General features: G+C 42.9%; 1 protein-coding gene across 3 annotated transcripts in view; it reads left to right on the plus strand.

The window, feature by feature from the left end:
- The window catches only part of col4a5 (collagen, type IV, alpha 5 (Alport syndrome)), a 289,160-nt gene that overhangs the window by 202,590 nt on the left and 61,123 nt on the right, over positions 1-25,447 (plus strand). For all 3 annotated transcript variants that reach the window (XM_068047230.1, XM_068047229.1, XM_068047228.1), the window contains 6 exons: positions 647-814; positions 3,538-3,627; positions 13,449-13,595; positions 17,341-17,439; positions 21,596-21,685; positions 23,509-23,648. In XM_068047230.1, the coding sequence (XP_067903331.1) occupies positions 647-814; positions 3,538-3,627; positions 13,449-13,595; positions 17,341-17,439; positions 21,596-21,685; positions 23,509-23,648 (734 nt within the window). The remainder of the gene's footprint in view (positions 1-646; positions 815-3,537; positions 3,628-13,448; positions 13,596-17,340; positions 17,440-21,595; positions 21,686-23,508; positions 23,649-25,447) is intronic.

A 25,447-nucleotide genomic window follows, 5' to 3' on the forward strand; every position in this document is an offset into this window, starting at 1 on the left:
ACAGATGGACATCTATCTGGAATACTCTGCATCGCTACAAGTGTGCAGGCAAACATTGACTACTTGTGCAAGCAAATAATTGCCAGGTATCTCAATAAATCAGTGTCCAACATAGTGACAAGAAAGTAAGTCAATCAATTAATCTTCTCATTCAAAGCTTATTCACAAAAATGCACATTTGTTGTTGTTCTAATTAATAGTAAGACAAATTTTTAATGCCTTTATCTTTCTGAAATTGTCTCACCGGCTGCCTATGTAAGACAAAAATTGTAATGTGGCCCCCCCACATGAAAAGGTTGGATAATTCTGGTTTAACATCTCATCCAAAAGACAGCACCTCCAAAATGCAGCACTCCTTCAATACTGCACTGGAATAGCAGCCTTGGCTTTTGTGCTCAAGCCCTGGAATGGAACTTGACCCCAGAACCTTATGATTCAGAGGCAAGAGTGCTCCCAACTGAGCCATGGCTGAACATTGAGCTACTGGTGTAACAATGAGTTTATTGTATAAAAGGTAGAACCAGCTAATAAAGAAAATATTCAGCAAAAACCTCTTTGCTAATTGGGAAATTTTGAATTCACAGTGTCATACCATGAACTTACTATTAGGTAGATTGGTGCTAATCTGTTCTTTGATATCCACTAGGATTATCAGGCCCCATTGGTGATAAGGGCGACCCTGGTCCTCCGGGGCTGGATATTCCTGGCCCTCCCGGTGAAAAAGGAAACACAGGATTCCCAGGCAGTCCAGGTCCAGTTGGCCCCCAAGGCCTACCTGGTCAACCAGCAAGAGATGGGTTACCAGGTCCACCAGGTAAGACACAAATGCAATCCTGTGAAACTGTTGGACTATGTAAAATAAATTCCTAGCAATTTTTACAGCTTGATATGATATGTAACTGAAAGAATGTAATCTCCACTAAAACTGTCCTTTTGTTTGCTTGTTCTTTTGCTGATCAGCGTTTTATGTAGTAGGTGGGGGTTGGTCATTGTGATTTCCTTCGGGTGTGGGGGTGGGGGAGTAAATTCTTGCCTTCCACAAGTCTCGTTTGAAGAGAAAGGAATGATGCATTTCGCTGGTGATGTGATGGGTGGATTGGGAGAGGGGTTGACAGGATGCACTTTGAACTTTCTGATCAGAAAAGGGACTGAGCAATGTGCAAGAAGGCAGAGACAACCAGCAGAGGCTTAGGAAGGAGTACCCAACCAACATTGGCACTTCCTGGCAAGCATTATGACAGACTTCATCTATCCAGCTTACCCTACTCCCAGCCCCTGCTACCTATCACCCATGCAGTACAGTGCTCCATTTTAACAAAACTTAATGTTGTGTATTGAGTATTTCCTGACTTTTTTAAAGAAAGACTTGCATTTATATAGCACCTTTCTCTATCTCCAGACACCCAAAGTATTTTACAGCCAATGAAGTACTTTTGAAATGTTGCAATGTTGAAAACATAACAGGAATTTGTGCACAGCAAGCTCCCAGAAGCAGCAATGTGACAGTGACCAGATAATCTATTTAGAGATGGTGGCTGAGGGATAAATATTGACCAGGAGGCCAAATATAACTCCCCTGCTCTTCATTGGAATAGTGCCATGGAATATTTTATACCAGCTGAGACAGCAGATAGAACCTTAGTTTAACATTTCATTTGAAAGACAGCACCTCTGACAGTGCAGCACTCCCTCAGTACTGCACTGGAGTGTCAACCTAGATTTTTGTGCTTGAGTCTCTGGAGCAGGACTTAAGCCCACAGCCTTCTGACACAGGCAAGTGTGCCACCAAATGAGCTATGGCTGACGCTTTTGAACTGAAGAGGTTATAAGATGTTACTACTCACCAACCTTCAGCTCCGCAAAATACTCCACAGCATATTTGCTGTGAATCAGCAAGGGAGGGAGAAATGTGGGAGTGACTTCTGAAGCATGTAAATTGGACTGGAAATGATTATTGCTGATGAATAGCAAGCTCAATAAAAGTGCATCTTACAGGTCCACAGATCCTAAATATTTAGATGTTCATTACTTGAGACGAAGACTGCATGTGAGGAGCCTGTAAAAACTTAATGTAAAGTGTACTTTCTTCTCTTGTTAGAGTGCTTGGTGCCTGTAGAAATTGTGTCCAGCAGAAATGCAGGAAGCGCAGGCAGGCACTGTGTGATAGTGCCCGCTCTTAGGAGTACTAGGATTGCACAGAATGAGTACAAACAATCTGTATGTTTTACTTTGCTCGAGACAAATCTACTGGAAAAATTATCAAGTTAGGTCCAAAATTCTTGTGCAATAAATACTTGATAGAAAAATGGTCTGCAGCTGTCTGCCTAAGAAGAAAGTGTGTAAACAGATGACTGGTGAATCTAGGCAAGAATAACAACAACTTGTATTTATATAGCGCCTTTTAACGTAATAAGATGTCCCAGAGCCCTTCATAGGAGCATTATAAAACAAAGTTTGACACAAGCACCTAAGAAGATATCAAAAATAAAAACAGAAAGTGCTGGAAATACTCAGCAGGTCTGGCAGCATCTGTGGAGGGAGAAACAGAGTTAACATTTCAGGTCTGTGACCTTTCATCAGAACAGGAGATATTAGGTCAGATGACTGAAAGTTTGGTCAAAGAGGTAGGTTTTAAGGACTGTCTTAAAGGAGGAGAGCGAAGTGAAGGGAGGGAGAGGCGACAGAAGGTGCAGCCACTAATGGTGGAGTGATTAAAATCAGGGATGCACAAGAGGCCAGAATTGGAGGAGCGCAGATATCTCGGAGGGTTGTGGGGCTGGAGAAGATTACAGAGAGAGGCGAGGCCATGGGGGGATTTGAAAACAAGGATGAGAATTTGAAAATCAAGACGTTCTTGATCGGGAGCCAATGTAAGTCAGCGAGCACAGGATGATTATGGAATGGGACTTGATGCGAGTTAAAACACGGGCAGCAGAATTTTGGATGAACTCAAGTTTATGGAGTGTGGAATGTGAGAGACCAGCCAGGAGTGCATTGGAATAGTCAAGTCTAGAGCTAATGAAGGCATGAATGATGGTTTCAGCACAGATGAGCTGAGACGGGTAGAGTCGGGTGGTGTTACGGAGGTGGAAATGGACGGTCTTAGTGATGGCATGAATATGAGGTAGGAAGCTCATCCCAGGGTGAAATGTGACATCTAGGTTGCGAACAGACTGGCTTAGTCAGACTGTTGCCAGGGAGAGGGATGGAGTCGGTAGCTAGGGAATGGAATTTGGAGCATGGAGCAAAAACAATAGCGTCAGTCTTCTCAATATATAATTGGAGGAAATTTCTGCTTCTCCAGTACTGGATGTTGGATAAGCAGTCTGATAATTTAACAACAGTGGAGGAGTCGAGAGAAGTGATGGTGAGGTGGAGCTGAGTGTCATCAGCGTACATGTAAATAAAGGAATAGGTGCGCAAAGGTTCTTTATAAACCATTGGTTCAGCTTTGCAAATTAGTATGCAGTTGCTCAGTGTTTGGCAGCTTCATTACTGAGACTTATGCTTAATTCCCTGTCTGTTCCTTATCCACAGGTCCTAAGGGTGATATGGGTGTGATGGGAACTCCAGGTCCTCCGGGTTCTCCTGGTCCTCCAGGTGTCCATGGCTTTCAAGGTCCAAAAGGTAAGCATGAATAAATTGGTGCTGGAGTTTGTTGCTGCATTTGTTCATTTTGGGCTTTTCCCTCCCAATTAAAGGGGCTGGGGAATTGGATGATTGATTTAGCTCGCTGCAGGCAGGTATCCTTCAATCCAGATCAATGGAGTGTGGTGCATTTGGATTATGATAATTGGATTAGGCGCCCTTTCCCTCGTGATTTAACCTCAGCAATGGCCACCGCTAGCAGTGGCGCTGCTGAGCTGCCAGTCCTCTGATTGGGCCGGCTGTTCTGGAGGCGGGCCGCCGTCCTCAATTGGATAGCGGCCTCTTAATTGGCAGCTGCTGGCAAAATACTGCCCAAGGGTCCTGCTGCCTGGCCGATCAGCTCCCACTTCAAGGTCCAGCGGTGGGACTTGACCATCAGCCAAAAAATTCAACCTGTAGTCTCAAACCCCAGGAAATTGTACAGATGAAAGTAGCAGGGAGAACATGCGATTTCAGACTGTGGAGATGGGATCAAATAGCCATGACACATCGATCCTGGTAGTGCTGGAAGCAGTTGAGGATGGGTAAGCTGCATAATGTTTCATTACTGCTTCAATTTTTCACTAAATATTTACTTCTTTTCTCACTATTGCACATTATTAATCATTATAAGAGACATACATTTTTAAATTAGCAGTAATTGGTTTAAAGATGAGTTTTACTGGCCGGAATTTAACGGTGAGGTGGTGGCCCCGCCCACTGGGTGGAAAGCCGGGCTGAACCCGCCTCTGCTGGGCCTGGAAGCAACGCTGCAATTTTTCGTGGCTCAGGCCTTTAATTGACTTCATTCGGGGCTTCCGCCCCTCTGAGGCAGGAATTTTCGCCTCCAAAAGCTGCCAGCCACTCAAAGGACCGGCAGCTCTTCAGACCCAGCAGCGCCACTGGGAGCAGTGGCCACTGCTGGGACTGCAGCCAGCAAGAAGAGGAACACGGATGTCGGCCTCCAAAAAGGTAAGTCAGGGTCCGGCCTCACCGGGAACAATCAGCTAGGCCACAACGAGTGGCGTAGCGGGGGTGAGGTTTGGAGTGTAGGGCAGGGAGGTATTTCAGGGGGAGTGGCCCTTGCTGCTGTGGGGATCCTCTGTGAGGCACCTGAGGGTGCCTGATCAGGAGGGCCTCGCTAAAGCCTGGCTAACCGACCCAAGCCCGATGAGACCCGACTACGTGTTGGGTTTGGGTCGAGTATGGTCTATATTCCGAGTCCAGCATTCGGGCTCGGGTAGGGTCGGGCTGGACAGTGCTGCTTCTGGGAACTCACAGGATCAGGCTTACCCATGATTCCCCACAATCCATCTGCAAGAATAGCCTGCTGCCGAAACGGATGAAGGATTTTCTTGTCCAGTCGGGTCGGGCTCGAAAAGAAATTAAAGGACTTGAGCCAGGGTCGGGTTCGGGTTGGTTGTGGTAAGGTCGGGCCTGGATCAGGTTTTTATTTTATACCTGAGGCAGGCTTTAGGCCCCGCCCCCAGCCTGCAAGGAGGCCGCCATGTATTACTCGACGGCCTCCTCAGGTGCCGAAGTGCCCGTCTGCCGCTTGTAAAATACTAGTGGCTGTTGTATGATTGCCTTTAAGAGTGATGTCCTTTTAAGATCTTCTATGCTAATGAGCTAAGTACCAGGATGCAGTCATGTGACTCAGAGCCAGGGTCACTCTGCTACTGTAACACCTAGATGCAAGCTCTGTACTGCATAATAGTTAAGCTGGAGTAAACCTGTTTGAGATCTTCAACCAACTGGATCCCACACATCTCATGTATATTGCATCAGACAACACAAAATAACTCATTACATGGTGGCAGCTATGGCGAGAACACAAAGTCTAAGCTTGAAGACCACAGGTTAAACAGCAATTAGAATGACCATTCCGACAGCCACTGGAGAGAAAGTTCAAAAAATACTGCCTCAAACAGTGAAAATAAAAGGAACTTACCTCAAGCTGCAGAAGACAGAGCTCAAGCTGCAAGGAAATCAGGTGAGCCATTGTTCCGGCAGTCGAGAGATAGTGCTTTTAAAAAAAAAAAGCTTTGAAGTCCTTCAAAAATTGCCTTTTTTCTAAAAGCTCTGTGTAAGAAAAAAAGGGAAGACACAACTCCTTTCCTAGGTTGATTGAGGTCAGCGCCATTCAGAAGGTGTCCGAGTGTAAAAAGCACAGGAATCTTCCGATATGCAGAGCCTTCTTCCATGCAGCCAAAATTTTTAAAAAACCATTACATGACTCAAGCATGAATAAAAGCTTCCATTCACGAAGCCACAGCAAAAAAAAACTCCTAAAATCTCTCAAGCATGAAGAACATAAACAAACTAGTGAACAGCTGTGTAAAAAGACCATCTTAAGTGCTGTAAAAACAAACTTAAAAGAAAAGCAATTGAACTGCCTATTTAACAGCTGTGTAAACAGAACAGGCTTAAGTGCTGGAAGCAAGAGAAACATACTGCACGAGCAAACACCTGCTCCTGTCAATTGAAGTAGCTCATCTAAATAACAGACAGTTTCTTAAAGGGAAAACAGTGCAGAGCCATAGAACAAGTCTTAAAGCAAGTTTTTAAGCAAAAGAACAGCAGGATGATGGATACCAAATTTTCCAGCATGAACTGGAAAGCCTTGGATATCCTATCCGAGTTCAAACTATTCAAACAAAGAATGCAGTTATTCTTCACAGACCAAATAATTGTAGAACAAGAAAAACCGGCTGTAAAAATATGAATAGCAGTTGGAAATGAGGGATTACACAGAACCAATACCTCAGGCTGATCTGATGAGAACTAGAAAGATTCCACAAAGATATGGAAAGTGCTGGAAGATCAACTCTTATTATGAGTAAATTTTAGAATTCACCGCTTGGAATTGATGTCCTACAGGCAACAGTCACAGGAATCAGTACGTCAGTGGATGCCATAGTAAGGGCAACAAATGCGATTTTTCAGAAGCTGAGCTGCCAGACCGAATAATGGAGCTGGTGATCGTATTATCAAGAAAACCCCATATGCCAAATGAGAAATATTAATTTCATCAGTCGGAAACTTACATTGGACTTTTAATGGGAAAAAATCCTACAGTAACTTAAAAAAAAAACTAGCAGACAAGATGGCCACTGCAATTGACATCTGAAACACCTTTTTATCTTCAAATGATCCACCCAGAACCAGAGGCTTGAGCAGCATGGACCCAGAACAATGGCTTGCTCTAGGTGATTGAATTACCTCAAATGGCTTCATTAGCATGGCAATCAAGGCAATCCTAACATATTGACTTTAAAAGAGCAAACACCCTCCAAGTATAAATTGGAATCCTGGGGTATGTGGAGCCAATTTCTAACCTTGAATTTCACTTGGTTCCAGAAAACCTGAAGCAGCCATGTGACTGTCTGTCCATCTTGGAGGAAGTTGGTTTTGTTTCCTTTTGACAAAGAGATGAGCAGAAACTGAGACTGCAGCAGCAGAGAAAGCTGTGGGCTTCCCTTTCTCTGTCTCGCTTTCTCTCTCCCCAGAAAACATCAAATTTGAAAACCGTCTGTGACTGTGGACCCTCCAGGGCTCTAGACTGCTACAGCCAGTGACCAGGAGAAGAAAGCCAATTACAATTCTGCCTTCAAGAAAAGCCTGAGCAAAGCAGGCCAACCACAAATTGCAATTTGACCAGTGAGGACTTCAAGAATACAGCTTCAGCCGAGGACTACCGGATCACCCACTTCACAGACTGCGTACTTAAGTTCTATTTATTCTGGACTTAAATCCACCCACCAAATCTATTTTTCCCTCTGTAATCTATTTGTGTGTGTGTGATTCTCATGTGAATGTGTGCGTGAATGTGTAACTTTTTTTAAATTTTTTTAAATCGGGGTTAGAATGTTAAGTGTAATAAACTTGCCACTTTCTTGTTTAAACTCAAGAAAACCTGTCTGATAGGTTCTTTCACAATCACAGTAAAGGTAAAAGGTAAAACACTCACAGAGGTGGTAAGCGCAACCACTGTTTAAAAAATGAAGAAACCCTGTTGCAATCAAATAAGAGGAAGGCCAAGAGGGGAGCCTGAGACCCCCTCCTCACCTGGCCGTAACAGTATCAACACCCATTGAAGTTTTCCAGAAAGACCTCTTGGGGATAAAGTAAGGTCACAGCATTGTTGCACTGCTGGAAGATGGCAGGAAGTACGAAGCCACTGTAGCTGGACAACAGCATCTGCAAGCACTCGATGCAGTCAACAGTATCTGCATGATAACCAGGTTGAAAAGAACAAGCAAGCAGTGTGGTAAGTGTGGTTGGTCCCACTCATGGTGAGGCTGTCCTACATTTCAAGACTTGTGCAAAATGGCAGTGCAAAACGACACTGGGCCCACCTGTGCATGAATTCTGGCTCCAGAGTCACAGCCAGAAGTCACAGTAGAACACAAGCAAAAAGAAATCAGGGCAACAGCAGCAATGAAAGCTCCAGAGACCTGTGCAAATGCAAGCCGATACAGGAAGTCCACAGCAAAACAGACTTGAGACAAGACTCAGAGAAGTAATTTTCAGCCATAAGACGAACAATCATTTCATGTTGTGAACTTGACGCATCATATTGATGAAGTCCAACAGCTGGAAGCTTTCACCACTATTAACAGCATGTGCCCAAAGAAAGCTGGCAAACATACACTCAGGGTTAAGATTGACACTGGCGCTGAATATCCAACTGGTCTGAATCCTGAAAGATATGTACCAGAGTCATTGGAAATCAATGATACAACCGACAATTGCCAAGTTATCTGCATATAATGGGTCACCCATCCCTTGCAGTTGAACACTGACAATGCAATGCAAATATGGCAAGTTGGCATGGAAACCACAAATATTCTACCTAGTAGACACAAGCTGACCAGCAGTGGCAGGACTGCCAGCATGTAAGGACCTCAACACTGTGACCATCCATGAGGTCACCAAGATACCCATTACAGCAGAAGAGACCAAGGGTACCTGCCTTGAATCTGTCCACAACCTACAACAAATGTACCCAGATAGGTTCAATGCCACAGGAGATTTCAAACGCGATGTCGTACTGCACCTCAGAGAGGATGAGCATCCGTCAATCGACCCTCCTAGAAAGTGCAGCATGCACGTATAAGAAAAACTTAAGCGTGAGTTAGATGACGTGGAACGCAATGGCATCATCCGTCATGTGTATCATCACACAGATTGGTGCAGCTCAATTACATGCGTATTAAAGAAAGATGGAGCAATCAGGTTATGTCTAGATCCGGGGGCGTCTAAACCTCTCCCTAAAGACATGCCCCCACAAGATTCCGACATTAGAGGAATTGAATCCCAAGTGCACAGGAGCCAAATTCTTCTCCAAGTTGGATGCTAAACATGGATATTGGTCAGTATACCAAGCTGTGGGAAAATGGCGCACTGACACGGAACACAAAAGTCCGAGTGTATCAGGCCTGTGTCCTCAGTACCTTGCTCTATGGCAGCGAAGCCTGGACAACATATGTCAGCCAAGAGCGACGTCTCAATTCATTCCATCTTCGCTGCCTCCGGAGAATACTTGGCATCAGGTGGCAGGACCGTATCTCCAACACAGAAGTCCTCGAGGCGGCCAACATCCCCAGCTTGTACACACTACTGAGTCAGCGGCGCTTGAGATGGCTTGGCCATGTGAGCCGCATGGAAGATGGCAGGATCCCCAAAGACACATTGTACAGCGAGCTCGCCACTGGTATCAGACCCATCGGCCGTCCATGTCTCCGCTTTAAAGACGTCTGCAAACGTGACATGAAATCCTGTGACATTGATCACAAGTCGTGGGAGTCAGTTGCAAGCGTTCGCCAGAGCTGGCGGGCAGCCATAAAGACAGGGCTAAAATGTGGCGAGTCAAAGAGACTTAGTAGTTGGCAGGAAAAAAGACAGAGGCGCAAGGGGGAGAGCCAACTGTGCGACAGCCCCGAAAAACAAATTTCTCTGCAGCACCTGTGGAAGAGCCTGTCACTCTAAAATTGGCCTTTATAGCCACTCCAGGCGCTGCATCACAAACCACTGACCACCTCCAGGCGCCTATCCATTGTCTCTCGAGATAAGGAGGCCCAAAAGAAAAGAAAGAACCAAGCTAAGGAATCTCAGGAAGTCACCACCTTTAGTACACCATGTGGCAGATATTGCTTCCAGAGACTACCCTTCTGCTTATCTGTCAGTCAAGATCTGTTTCAGCAGCATATGGACAGAATTATAGAAAACGTGCCTGACTGCATGTGCATTGCTGATGACATTGTGGTAATGGACAAAATCAAAGAAGAACATGATCGGAATCTCCAATCACTGCTGGCAGTAGCTCATCGTGAAGGCCTCGTTTTTAACAGCTAGAAGTGCAAGGTGAATGTAAGTCAGATCAATTTCTTTGGCTCCATCTATTCAGGGTGCGAATCCGTCCTAACTCAGGCAAAGTCAAAAATGTAAGGCATACGCCTACACCACAAGACAAGGTAGAGCTCCAGACGTGTCTTGGATTTTTCAATTTTTTGGCACCATACATTCCAAATGTTTCTGATGAAGCATCATTGCTGAGAAAGCTCCATAAGAAAGACTTGCCATTTGTATGGTAGGAGGACCATCAGCATATGTTTGAGTCTCTCAAACAAGCATTGTCAACAGAAAGCTTCACCCTGCAGTACTACGACCCAAGGAAGAAGACAACCCTGGAAGTTGATGCCTCACAGAAAGGGATAGGATCATGCATCCTGCAGGATGGCAAATCAATTGCATTCAGGTCCAAATGTTTATCCTCAGCACAATCTAATTACCCAAACTCTGGTGTTTGGGTCACAAGGTTCCAGACCTACCTGTTCGGCAAGCAGTTCACGGTTGAAACTGACCACAAACCATTGACAAGCGCACCTCCTCGATACAGCGGCTCTTATGGAAGTACAGGGGTATGACTTCGACATCTGCTACAAACCGGGTACCAAAATGTTACCTTGGATATGCTGAGCAGATTGCCAAATCCGAGCAAGAATGAAGAAGTTCCACCGGATCTACAAGTGGACAGCCTGGACATCGAGGTGGAAGACGTGCTCAAAATCGATTTGTTGCATTTTGGTCAGCAAAAATGTGACCAACTGCAATCAGAAACAGCCAATGACCCACAACTGAATGCACCATGGAGAGTCATCATGGAAGGATAGCCTGATACCATAAACGAGGTGCCAGAAACCCTCAGATACTTTTGGCCTCATAGAGAGAAACTCGGTATCTCGAGAGGCATCACTTTCAAGGGAAAACAAGTGATTGTGCCCAAAGCTCTCCGAGAGGATATCTTGACACGACTTCACCAAGGCCATATGGGCATAGTGCGAACAAGACGACTGGAACGAGACACTGTTTCTTGGCCAGGAATCAACGGTGACATCGAAAGGTTAGTGGGATGTGCGAGGCATGCCTGAGACACCAGCCACAACAACGCAATGAACCTCTACACCCTCACGAGATCTCGTCAAGTCTCTTGGTCCAAAATTGCCACTGACCTGTTTTCTGTTAATGTAGGCGACTTTATCTTAGTCACTGATTATTTCTCCAAATTTCCAATTGTCTGACAGATAAAAGACACTTAAAGCGCAGTTGTCGCAGACACATGGAGTGCGATATTCAGTCTATTCGGTGCACCTGAAGAAATCATTTTGAACAATGGGCTACAGTATACGGGAAAACCTGTTAGGGATATGTGTGCCAAATGGGGCATAAACCATGTGATGTCCTCACCACGTTACCCTAGATCTAATGATCTTGCCGAGCGAATGATTCACACAGTTAAATCACTTATCCTGAAGTATAGGACAACGAAACAAGATTTTCGTGTTGCCTTGCGCCACCTCAGTGCTACACCTATGGATATGGGCCTGCTGTCACCAGCAGAGATCATATTTGGCAGACCAGTGAGAACAATCCTGCCAAGCCATCATCTGTTCAAATTCTCCGAGATGCAGGAGACACTGCTCAAAAGACAGAGAGAATGAAGATGGTGCATGACCAACATGCAGGGGCAGAACTACCTTAGCTGCACATAGGACAAAAGGTCAGAGTCATACACCCCACAGTGAGAACATGGTTACCAGCAGAGGTATCCAAAATTTGCTGTGAGCCTTGGTCCTGCAAGATTGCAACACCTAGAGGACGAGTGTTGAGAAGGAATTGTAGCCAACTAAGAGAAGTGTGCAATACTCCAGTTGCGCACAGTGGACTCGAAAGAACGCACTCCGACAATGAGGGTGTGATGGAACAACAGGACAACAACCAAGGTAGTGACAACATGCCGGCAAAACAGCCAAGGATGACATCCCAAGAAGGTTATACCATAACCAGATCTGGAAGAGTTGTCAAACCACTGCAATGATATATGGACTATTAAGCAAGTCTGGAAGCATCTGTGGAGAGAGAAGCAGAGTTAATGTTTCAGGTTAGTACCCTTTCATCAGAACTGGCAAAGGTTAGAAATGTAATAGGCTTTAAGCAAATAAAAGGGAAGATGTGTGATAGGACACAGGACTGGAGAGATTAACTGATGAGGACATGGGACAAAAGCAAAGAGAGTTTGCTAATGGTGTGGTGAAAGACAAAGCATTAGTCCAGAGGGAGAGTTACTGACAGAATAATGAGCAGCCCTAGCCAAAAGCACAAACATGAAAAAAACAGTAGGCAGGCACATGGTAATAAACAAAAAAAGATGGAACAAAATTAAGTAAAATATTTTCTTCCATCCTTTTTTTTGTTTTTTACCATGTGCCTTTCTACAGGTTTTTTCATGTTTGTGCTTTTGGCTAGGGCTGCTCATTATTCTGTCAGTAACGCTCCCTCTGGACTAATGCTTTGTCTTTCACCACACCATTAGCAAACTCTCTTTGCTTTTGTCCCATGACCTTGTCAGTTAATCTCTCCGGCCCTCCGTCCTATCACACACCTTCCCTTTTGTTCTCTTTTTTTTCTCCTCCACCGCTTTATTTGCTTCAAACCTGTTACATTTTGGACCTTTGCCAGTTCTGATGAAAAGTCACTGACCTAAAATGTTAACTCTGCTTCTCTCTCCACAGATGCTACCAGGCCTGCTGAGTATTTCCAGCTCTTTCTGTTTTTATTTCAGATTTCCAGCATCCGCAGTATTTTGCTTTTATGGACTATTAAGCTTCTACATGTAAAGTTCATACTCTCTAAACCTATGTAAATAATTTTGATATCTAATTTTATGTATTTTTACTTTTAGCAGACAAAACTTATCTTTGGAAAGAAGGGGGAAGTTGTATGATTGCCTTTAAGTGTGATGTCCCTTTAAGGTCATAGTATGTTAATGAGCTAAGTACCAGGATGCAATCAGAGTCACTTTGCTACTGTAACACAGAGGCAAGTTCTGTAAATAGTTAGCTCTGTACTGTATAATAGTTTAGCTGTAATAAACCTGTTTTAGACCTTCAACCAACTGGATTCCATGCGTCTCATTTGTGTTGCATCAGACAACATAAAATAACTCATTACGGTGGCAACAGGAAGAGGCCCTTGTGGCCATTAATTGGTCACTTAAGGGCCTCATTTGGCCAGAGGGTGGGTGGGCTTTCCGGCCGCTGGTAAGATAGCAGCGGGGGGTGGTAGGTGGTGGGCATGGCATCCCTGGCTTTCCACCCGATTGTACAACCCCCCCCCCCCCCCCCCACTGCCTCCTTGCCTGCGGAGTTGCGGTGGCGGTGGGGGGGTGGTGGGGGGAGGAGGATTTAATCTGGCCACAATTTGTGAGTAATTTTATTTTCCTGGCTTTTACAAAAAAAATCTGTTTCTACTTGTTCCAGGTAATGAAGGCATCCCAGGTGGGCCTGGAAGCTCAGGCAGGCCTGGAAGTAAAGGTTCAAAAGGTGATTCTGGTCTGCCAGGCCCTGCAGGCACGATTGACCCTGGACAGGTCTTTGTGGGACCAAAAGGAGAGCCAGGATTCCCAGGTATGTTGATCATCCTTGTGGAGAGGTTGTGAGGACTTAACACATTTTTCTGTTTTACTGGCATGTATAACTTATAATGATTTTGAGGACGGCTACAGTAGGAAGGAAAGAGCCTTGTCTGTCTTTTGCTGATTAGGAATACCAACCCAGCTGTTTGGGTGTGGATAAATGTTATCCTGATATGATATCCAGGTACAACTAGTGTTTGCGAATACCAGATCTGACTTCAGATACCTTCTCTGCCCTCCAAAAATGGTGATTTGCAGTTGTCCTGCCAACATATTTAGTTATTCAGCTTCTATGTGAGTATAAGGAGCCTGAAATCTGTAATGCAGTTAATGTCCAGACTTCTGCTCACATGAGTGATACCAGAGGCTCTGATATGCAAATATAAACATAGTGTATAATAGCATCCGTGGTTTTGTGCTTGCAGAAGAGGATTCAGAAAGGTGTTGTATAGTTGGTAGTTTATGCCATTCAGTACCTCGCAACTAATGCTGGTGACTTGGCAGAAGAGAGATCTAGAAATACAAAGGCATAGATAAGGATCTAAAGTGTCATTTTTAATTGCCAGTTTAAAAGCAGGTGATTTTCAGTTTTTTTTTAACAATCAAAAATGGTAAAACAAAAATCAGATTTTGTTTTGAACATCACTACAAGGCACTACAAACACACTCCGGAGACAAATCCCACCATGGCAGCTGGGGCAATTTAAAATCAGTTAATTGGTAAATCTGGAATAAAAATATGAGTCTCGTTAATAATAATCATGAAACTACCGGATTGTCATAAAAACCCATTTGGTTCACTAATGTCCTTCAGGGAAGGAAATCTGCTGCCCTTACCCGGTCTGGCCTACATGTGGCTCCAGACCGACAGCAAAACGGTTGACTCTTAATTATCCTCAGAAATCGCCTGGCAAGCCAGTCAGTTCATGGACAATTAGGGATGGGCAATAAATGCTGGCCTTGCCAGCAATGTGAACATGCCAAGAACGAAGAAAAAAATAATAGGGTATATAAGTCTGCACCAATGTAATATAAGTTTCCATGATTACCAAATATTGTCAAGCTATTTTATCAATAAAATCCATTTGTGATTGGACTGTGCACTGCACAGTGTTCACTACTAAAGTGTGTTTGAAAGTGCACAGTATTATGAAGCACAAGTATTTATAAATATGAACAAATGTGAAACAGTATTAAAATAAATTTTTTGTGATAATTGCTATGAATGTTGCATTGCTATTGTTATAATAGCACCTCCAGGCGCGTATCCATTGTCTCTCGAGATAAGGAGGCCCAAAAGAAAAGAAAGAAATTGTTATATGCAGTGTGTCTATTTTGTTAATATATCTGAAGTCATTATTCATATATACTTCATTAGGTAAATTTTGCTTTGGAACCGAACATCATTCGACAGTATAAAAGTTCTTAATGGACATACATCTTGATACCCATTTTCATTCCTTTCCTCTTCATTTCCATTACGAACAATAAATGTTCTCACATTGCTTCATTGATTCTCTTGGATGTTGATAGTATACTTGAGGCTGTTACTTGGAATTTTAAAGTGTGAAAACTTATTTGAGTTTGTGATAGTGCCTCAGAATACCATCTTCATGACTCGTTTGGAGCCACAGGTCAGGTAGTGGGCATGAGGCAGCATTTAAACTCTCTCTCAAACTATTCTAAGTACTCGAAGAACTTGTCTCAAGTTATTTCCCTTCCAGAATTTGGAACTGAAAGTCAGGTCCCGGGATACACAAGCATTGAGTTAGTGACATCATTCTACATGTAGTGTACATCTGTCATCATGCAACATGAAGTGATGATGTCACAGACTTTGCAACCTTGATATCATATTTGACCCTGAGATGAGCTTCCAATGACATATCTGTGCCATCACGAAGACCGCCTATTTCCACCTCTGTAACATTGCCCGTCTCCACCCGTGCCTCAGCTCGTCTGCTGCTGAAACTCTCACCCATGCTTTTATTACCTCTAGACTTGACTATTCCAGCACACTCCTGTTCAGCCTCCCACATCCTACCCTCTGTAAACTTGTGATCAACCAAAACTCTGATGCCCTTGCCCTTGTACCAAATCCCGTTCGCCTATCACCTCTATGCTTGCTGGCCTATATTGGTTCCTGGTTAAGCAACACCTTGATTTTAAAATTTGCACCCTTGTTTTTAAATCCCTCCATGCCTCACCCCCCTCCCTATCTCTATAATCCCCCCAGCCCCACAACCTTCCGGGATATCTGAGCTGCTCCAATTCTGGCCTCTTGAGCATCCCTGATTTTAATTGCACCACCATTGGTGGCTGTGGCTTCAGCTACCTAGGCTCTAAGCTCTGGAATTCCCTCCCTAAACTTCTCTGCTTCTGTATGCCTCTTTACTCCTTTAAGTCACTCCTTAAAGTCTCCCTTTTTGATCAAAATTTTGGTCACCTGCCCTAATATCACCTTAAGTGGCAAGGTGTCAGATTTTGCTGTATAACACTCCTGTGAAGCTCCTTGACACGTTTTATTACGATAACGGTGCAAAACAAATATATACATAAGAACATATGAACAAAAGAATTAGGAGCAGGAGTAGGCCACTCGGCCCCTCGAGCCTACTCTGCCATTCAATAAGATCATGGCTGATCTGATTGTAACCTAAACACCACATTCCCGCCTACCCCCAATAACTTTTTACCCCCTTGCTTATCAATAAATAAATATATAAATATACATATATTATAAATACAAGTTGTTGCTGTTGTTCTTGTAGATTTGCTCTCTTTCCCTTTGTTCGGTCATGCAGCACACTCCAGTAGGGACCCGAGCTGCTCCAATGTCTTTGGCAATATAACTTTCCAACTATTCACCAAATATATGCACGGATTATTGACCTATTTGTTTCTTAAATTTTCTTCTGTCTCTATCGTGTCAGTTCCCAATTTTTTTGAAAAACAAATGTCATTCCCTGACCCAAGACTCTGCATTAAATATCGTTTTAATGTCAGGAAACAATCTGCCTCCTGGCTTGTCAATGCTACTCAAGGGAGGAGTAGTTGCATAGATCTGTGGTAACTCAGCGCATGGAGAGTTTGGTATTTTAACCTGTTTCCTAGATTTTCATAGCCTAACGTGATAGCTATGGGCTGGTGGCTACCTCTACTTCTTCGGTGGCCCTCAGCAGCTTTGTTGCTTCCTGGACCTCCAGCGCTCCATTTTCAATTTGCCCAGCTGTGGGGCATTGGTGGAGCTGGCATTTAATGAGCTTGGTCTTCATTTCTTGTTCTGTAGCAAAAGAAGGCAATGGAATGCTGTTACCAAGCAGAACTATCAAAGCACCCATAGAGAAAATGAAAAGTTGCTATTAAAATAGAACCATTTAACTGAACTACTGATCCTATAGTTTTCTTTTTTTTTCTTCCTGTGTTGTAGTTCCTGGCTACATTTAGAGGGGCATTGTTGAAATTAGGAGCTTTCTGTGTGATGAATAATGGACAACACCCATGCTCCATCAAGCTGTGTTGCACTAGTTCTTGAAAGTGGTCCTTGAGTAAGATCTTGGTTGGAGTTGTAACTCGTAGCACAATAGGGTGTAGGCATAGAGTAGAATTTTAACATATATCTATACATATCTCGATCGACGAATAAGACTAGCACTGATAAATAGTGACTTAACTGATCAGTTAAGCATTTATAAGGATTCCTGTGTGAAGCTTACATTTTTGTTTCTATTTCTAAGGTCCACCGGGATTTCCTGGTGCAAAGGGATTCTCAGGTTTACCTGGTAACCCAGGACAACCAGGACAAGATGGTTTACAAGGGTTGCCAGGAGGTCCAGGTAAGGACAAAGAACCACCTGCTACATTATGCTATAGAGGACCTCAAGATTGCAGTTGAAAAAATACACAAGAGAGAATAAAGAGGGGGGGGGGGCACAGTTCCTCAAGTCCATTCAGGTCTATCAAGTGGTGTAGATATTTTATCTGTCTGTTCAATATTTGTTTAAGGACTAAAAAGTCACATTTTTTTTTCTGATTGATTTTTCTTATTCACTATGGCCTGGATTTTGCAGTTGTAATGGCGGCCAAACTGTCAATGTTCCCCGTCCTTATCCTGTGAAACTGACAGCCAATTCTGTCATCTGTACTTGCACAGTTAAATGTGGAAATCCAGAAGTTGCTGTCAGTAATTCCATGCTCCTCCACAGGGTGTGCTTTTGAAGTCCCTGCAGATGGAAATTAAGTAGAAATCACTGAACTGATGAGAAAGTCCCTTTTACACTGGAACATCACCATTAAGAACCCCTGAAAAAGTTACACCTTGTTAGTGAGGTTTTTAACAGCATACTAAATCATAAAGGAAACTATGTAGGTATGAGAGACAAGTTGGCTATGGTGAATTGGGAAAATACACGAAAAGATTTGACAGTAGCCAGGCAATGGTTAGTATTTAAAGGAGTATTACATGGTCTACAACAAATATACATTCCTCTAACACACAAAAACCCAACAGGAAAGATGAATCAACCATGGCTAACAAAAGAAGTTAAAGATTGCATTCGATCAAAGGAAGTGGTTTATAAGGTTGCCAGGAAAAGTGGTAAGCCCTAGGATTGGGAGCAATTTAGAGTCCAAAAAAGGAGGACCAAGAAACTGATAAAAGAAAGGGAAAAGAGAATATGAATGCAAGCTACCAAGAAACATAGAGGCGGTCTGTAAAAGTTCCTTTAGGTATGTGAAAAGGAAAAGATTAGTCAGGACAAATGTGGGTCCATTACAGGCAGAGACAGGAGAATTTATAATGGAGAACAGTGAAATGGCAGAGAAACTAAACAATTACGTTGTGTCTGTTGTAATTACCACGGCGGGAGCATCACACTGTCAGTTCAGTCCCGTCACTCCACAGGTCGCAGCATATTATTTAAGCTTACACACCCAATCGGAAAAAGAGCCAAATTAAACACTCTAATAACCCCAGAATGAAAGACACCGAACCAGGTATCTTTATACAACAACAAAATAACTATTTACTAAAAAAAAACAAAAGCTTAAACACTATTAAGATAAACCTATGTCTAAAGACCTTATAACTTCTTAATTTAACCTAACTCCCCCATTCAGACACATACATTCAAAAACTAACAGTTAACTGGTTTTAAAAGTGGAGTTCTTAAAATTAGCTGTCTCTTAAGAATAAAATAAAATAAGAAAGTCTTTGTGGATAACGTTCCTGGTGGATGAGGTCTTCCAGTGTGTAAATGGTCAAAGGTCATTCAAAGTCTTCATCTGGATTTGATGAGAATAGTCCTTCGGTAGATAGGCATTCAACTCTTCGGCTGCAGTAGCATTAAACAGTTCTTAGAACGATGAGCACAGCAATAAGAACAGTTTCTTGAAAAAAAAAGCTTTTCTTTTTTACTCAGGAAATTAACTTGGCTTGTTGCTTCCTGTAGAATTTTTGCTGAGAGAGAATAAAACAGCTCTTTTCCTCTTCAGTTCCTCGCTGGAAAGTCTCTCAGAACTAACTGGTTTCAGCTGGTTTTTGCTAGTTCCACACACATGCCAGGTGGACACATTGCATCATGTGACCTCTCTCTCTTTTTTGTTGCCCAAGGCAACAAAAATGCAGCTGTGCACAGTGTCTCAAGAATTCCATAATCTTCTCTCCCTTAAAGGTGCACTGTTTTTCACAAAGTCTTAAAGGCACACACACTGTTTTTAATCTGAGGAGAAAAAATAATTACAGGTCTGTGACATTGTCTTCATGGAGGAAAATACAGAAAATCTGCCAGAAATACTAGGCAACCAAGGGACTTGTGAAAATAAGGAACTGAAAGAAATTAGTATTAATGAAGAGGTAGTACTCAAAAAATAAACTGGTTTGAAGGTTGATAAATCCTGTGGACCAGATGAGCTACATCCCAGAGTGTTGAAGGAGGTGGCTGTAGAGATAGTGGATGCATTGGTGGTTATCTTTCAAAATTCTGTAGATTCTGGAAAGGTTCCTGCATACTGGAAAGTAGCAAATGTAACCCCACTATTTAAGAAGGGAGAGAGAAAACGGGGAACTACAGACCTGTTAGTTTGATGTCAGTAGTAGGGAAAATTATAGAATCTATTATAATGGATGTGATAACTAGACTCTTAGAAAATAATGATATGATTGGGCAGAGTCAACATGGATTTATGAAAGGGAAATCATGTTTGACAAACCTGTTGGAGCTTTTTGAGGATGCTACTTATAGCATAGATAAAGGAAAACCAGTGGATGTAGTGTATTTGGATTTTCAGAATGCTTTTGATAAGGTCCCACACAGGAGGTTCGTAAACAAAATTAGAGCACATGGGATTGGGGCTAATTGGGGCTATGGATTGAGAATTGGTTAACAGACAGAAAGAAGAGAGTAGGAATAAACGGGTCATTCTCAGGATGGCAGGCTGTTACTAGTGGGGTACCGTAAGGATCAGTGCTGGGGCCACAGCTGTCACAATCTACATAAATGATTGGATGTGGGGACTAAGTGTAACATTTCCAAATTTGCAGATGACACAAAACTAGGTAGGAATGTAAGTTGTGAGGAGGATGCAGGGAGGCTTCAAGGGGTCTTGGACAGGCTAAGTGAATGGGCAAGAACATGGCAGACAGAATATAATGTTAATAAGTGTGATGTTATACACTTTGATAGGAAAAACAGAAAGACAGAGAATTTCTTAAATGGTGAGAGGCTGAGAAGTGTTGATGTCCAAAGGGACCTGAGTGACTTTGTTCATGAGTCACTAAAAGCTAACACGCAGGTGCAGCAAGCAATTAGGAAGGCAACTGGTATGTTAGCCTTCATCGCAAGGAGTTTTGACTACAGGAATAAAGAAGTCTTGCTGCAATTGTATAGAGCCTTGGTGAGACTGCACCTGGACCATTGCGTACAGTTTTGGTCTCCTCATCGAAGGAAGGATATACTTGTCATAGAGGGAGTGCAATGGAAGTTCACCGGACTAATCCCTGGGATGGCAGGATTGTGTTATGAGGAGAAATTGAGGAATCTGGGCCTGTATTCTCTAGAGTTTTGAAGAGTGAAAGGTGATCTCATTGAAACTTACAAAATTCTTACTGGGCGTGACATGGTGGATGTAGATAGGATGTTTCCCCTGGCTGAGGAGTCTAGAACCAGGAGGCATAGTCTCAGAATAAGGGGTAGGTCATTTAAAACTGAGATGAGGAGGAATTTCTTCACTCAGAGGGTGGTGAATCTTTGGAATTCTCTGCCCCGGAGGGCTGTGGAAGCTCAATTATTGAGCATGTTCAAGACAGAAATCGATAGATATCAGGATACTAATGACATCAAGGAATATGGGGATAACATGGGAAAGTGGTGCGGAGGTTGATGATCAGCCATGATCTAATTGAATGGCAGAGCAGGCTCGATAGGCTGAATGACCTACTCCTACTCCTATGTTCCTATAGCTACTGCTGAAGAACTTCTGGCTCTGTAAAACAAATTTATATTTATATAATGTCAAATTTTCCATTATGATAATTCCATAATTTTTAAAGTAATTTTTTTCAGTTTGTTTCTGGTATTTCAGCTTCTAACGTGTATCCCCCTATCTTTATTTTGCTGTCTGAAATTAATAAAAATGAAGGATAATCAGTGCATGTTACTTCCTGGTTTGCTGTTTGGGAGAATTCTTCAATATGTTTGGCTGCTCACTGTGCTGGATGCCTGGAGATGCCCTTGACTTGGCGCCAGATTCAAATTAATATTGGGAAAGGGAAAACCCATGCCAGAAAGATCACTAGAACTTTTCCACTGATTGCAAAGTCCTTGCCTATATCATGTGACATCGACATCATAATGCCATGTCACAAGATATTTAGAGTAATCACAAATATGAGATTTCTCCACATCTCATTGAATTAAGGGGCAAAGTTTTAACAATTAGGGTTCTGTTTCAGAACAAGTGTAACATTAATGACGGTATATTTTACTTTTGTAGGGATCAAAGGAGACCCTGGGTTCCCAGGACAACCAGGCTCTCCAGGACTACCAGGACCAAAAGGATCAATAGGTGAAATGGGTCTGCCAGGTAAGTTTAGGACAGATTTTGTTTTTAATTAAAGCCTTTACCATTACAAGAAACCACTTTACAGAGCTCCAATTTGATCAATGTTAGGTTTCTGAACCATTGTTGATTTTTGTGTGTATATAAATGGTGGCCAGAAGTACTGTGAAGGTATTGACTTTCAAGATTGAGGTTGAAATTCTGTAGGCACAACATACATTTTGTAATTTTGAATGGCATGGGGGCAATTTTGCTGGTCTAGAAGCACTGGGGATTCCTGTCCTAGGTTATGAACATGGTTCTGGTTGGGGCTGTATGCTGGAAAGCAGGGCAGGAAAAAAGACTACAGCTACAGGCTTGCAGTTATACTCCTGGCCACTGGCATGGGAAACAGCCAGCGACTCTAAGGGCTGAAAGTTGGATTGGGGGAAAAGAGGAAGAGATCTAGCTTCTTGTCAGCTTCTTTCTTCAAGCTAACTCTGGGAATCCCACTGACCCTGTTGGGGTCTTGCCACAAACCCTAATTCTCAATTTCTTTGGGTGCCCAACCAACAGGAGAATAGAAAACAGAGGAAGAAATTATTTCCTTGTATCTCACTGCCGTGGGATTGTTGGGCCTATGTCTAGTGCAGGTGCAGGCCCAACTCTATGTCCCCACAGCTATCCTAGAAATTCTGGAGCAGCATAGTAGAGCTGGAAACATGTTTTCCTGGGTAGTCACCAGTTTTCCTCACCTGTGTAACTGGGAACAGGCATCTCTCCAAGACAAATCATGGAAAACTGGCACTATAAACTTCCTTTCGGGAGAGGGTAAGAAAAGGTTATTCTGCAAAAATATTCCCTTTGTGGGCACCTCCCAGATTTGTGACCCTTTACTATTACACTGCCAGGGGATGGCGTGATTGTTAAATTAGAATCAGGATATAGTTCTTTCACCTCTAGTATCAGACTGATGGAATGAAAGTCTTCAATTTTCATCTGTGTTTGATCGATCTCAATCTAATAACTCGTGGACATGAGCTCTAAAAAAGCCATATTGCTCAAAGACTAGTGAGGAAATTGTAAGTGCCTTAATGGAGCTGTAAAAGATATGTTCAACTTTCAGCAGTTTATTAGGGAAGAGTGAAGGATATCTTAATTTTATTTATCTCTCCAATTCTTCCCTCCCCTACCACCATATGTCATAAGTTGACTCCCTCACAGAGGCATGGTACCAAAGGTTGGGATTTCCCTTGGTTACTTGACCTAAGTGCCATTATTCATGTGCTAGCCTTGATGCTTGGTGCCAATTAGCTACCAGACTGTAGGAGGCATCTTAGCCGATCCTGATGCTAATCCTATATGCGAATTTCTAGCAGGGCGGGGGGTAATGGTGGGGTCATTGGATAACGATCTGCAGTCGGGATCCCAGCCAGCTTCCCCTTCCCTAAAGCTGCTAAGATCAGCTAGCTGAGCACAGGCTGGGGATTGAATCTGGGATCTTTGTGATTTCAGCATCTTAGACACATAACCATTCTGACGTTGGGATAGCCAAGTGGAGGGAGCTTATTCCTACATCTAACTTGTAATGTACTTGACCTGTGAGTTCTTGGTGGTGACGTTGGATACCGGAAATGAGAAAGTCACACATTTCCTGGTGCTAATATCCCTCCCGAATAATTCATCCGAAGTGTTTTAAAATTTAAAAAATAGACACTATCTAGAACTAGGCAAAGTCTTGCGATTACGAGCAGCTTATGCTTTCCTGTTAATTCACCGATTACCATTGAATAAATATGTATTTATAAAATACATCTTTTGCAGTCATGTTAAATGAAGTAATGGTAATTCTGTTCTACAAACAATAGGTCCGTTTGGCAGTAAAGGTTCTCCAGGAAATCCCGGACGCCCTGGTCAACCAGGTTCCCCTGGTCGTCCAGGTTTACAGGGTGAAAAGGGTGACTCGGGTGTACTAGTACCTGGATTTCCAGGCAGTCCTGGACAAAAGGTATGTCTTTCTCCTCTGAAGGGCGAGGAACTCTAGGTTTTCTCATGCTTGTAAATGAAATAAATTTACGGGGTTTAACCTGGTTTTGAACAAGTAGCAAAATGCTTTAGTTTTTGGAAATGGAGATTCAGTATGCTGGTTGAGCCATTTCAGGTGACAGGTAGCAAGTATCAAGACAAAGATATAGTATGTGTAAATAGATAAATAAATCCAGAGGTTCTCGTAAATCTATAAAGCATTGGTGAGCCTCTGATGGTTTATTGGATGCAAATACATCAGTTGCTGAGCAGTACAGATTAACAAGATCCCGGGTTCGATTTACAGTCTCTGCTTAGTTCACTGATTTCAACTGGGGCATTGGTAGAGCAATAAAATTGGGCTCTGCACCTCAGTTTAGGGAGATCACTATCCAATGATTCCTATTGGAAAGTGGATGTATGTGGATGTTGGACAACAATAATATGCAGTCATTGCCATGCATGGTGAATCGCGCACTACCTCTCACTGTCCAGAATTGCACTTGAAGAATGCTTACTGACGCAAGATACCAGAGCGCAGCCAATGCTCATGGAACTGTAGCACAACCTTCAGCAGAATAAGAGAAGAAAGTATGAGTGCGATCAAAAGTAGAGCATAGACCAGTTTTGTTGATTGATACTTCAAGAAGACAAGCATTTGAAAAACGTTTCAAAGAATGGCAGCAGGGATGGTAATTGGTTTGAAATCAGTAAGCTGTAGAAGTAAAGTGGGGGAATTCAATCAATTTTCACGAGAAATAGGACTAATTCAGAAGATGTAATAAAATGTTTTCATTGCACATCTTTCGTCTCACTATTTGGGCCAAAAATGTTGCTGAAAAATATCCTTGTTTTCTTTTTGCCTTTGATGTGTGTGTGTGTGCATATAGAGCATGACATTTATTACAATTAGACATTCAAATGGAAATATAGGTGTCAAAATTCCTTTAACCATTCTATCAGACTACTGCTGTGATTCTGGCCACAAATCCACCAAGATCTGGATTTGCTGATCCTTGGCATACGGCAGTGTTTCCAGGATGTCTTTGCAAAGGAAAAGACTCTCTTACCCCATACAATGTAAGGGCAGCTAGGGGTGGTGGCAAGCAGTCCCTATGATGGAAATTGCCAATCCCAGTCTTACAGAAACCTGGCTTAACCTTGGAGATCACTATGCCAAGTGAGAAGAATCATATCAGCTTCAGTGTGTTCCATATCTGGTACTTGTGTTATGTCCTCAGTAGAGATCGTTGACTTTAACACAAGAGATATGAACTTCCCCATGACAGATTAAAGAATCATTTGACAAGATTTCACATTTCAAGAATTTTCCATAACAACTACTCTAAAAAAAAAAAAAATCAACATTAACTACACAGTACTCAATAGGTAGCTGATACTTTAAATTGCAGAGAAAGGTATTTCCCATGTCTGGATAGTTCTTCCTCTGTTTTTCTGTCCACTTTATTCTTAAGCCTTTCTGAGTTGAGATTATGATCAGGGCAAAGACAGCAGCAGCATAAGTGTCGGAGAGGGACCAGAAACTGTAGTGGCACCCGGTTCTGCTGGTATTCGACCCCTTTCAGAGGAGGCTGTGAAATTCTGAGCCGCCTGAGCTGTGTTCGAGTAGCACAGCATCGCTGCATGTTTCTGGGCCTCTTTCAGGGCAGACATTGTTGATGTACCCTTAAAGGTGCCAGCTCAATGCCCTGCATGTGTTAATGACCCTGTCTACCCATTCACTGACATACCTACAACAGGCTTCATGGAGAGCTGGGTATT

Source organism: Heterodontus francisci, chromosome 15 (assembly GCF_036365525.1).
Source record: "Heterodontus francisci isolate sHetFra1 chromosome 15, sHetFra1.hap1, whole genome shotgun sequence".
In the NCBI taxonomy this organism is placed as follows: domain Eukaryota; kingdom Metazoa; phylum Chordata; class Chondrichthyes; order Heterodontiformes; family Heterodontidae; genus Heterodontus; species Heterodontus francisci.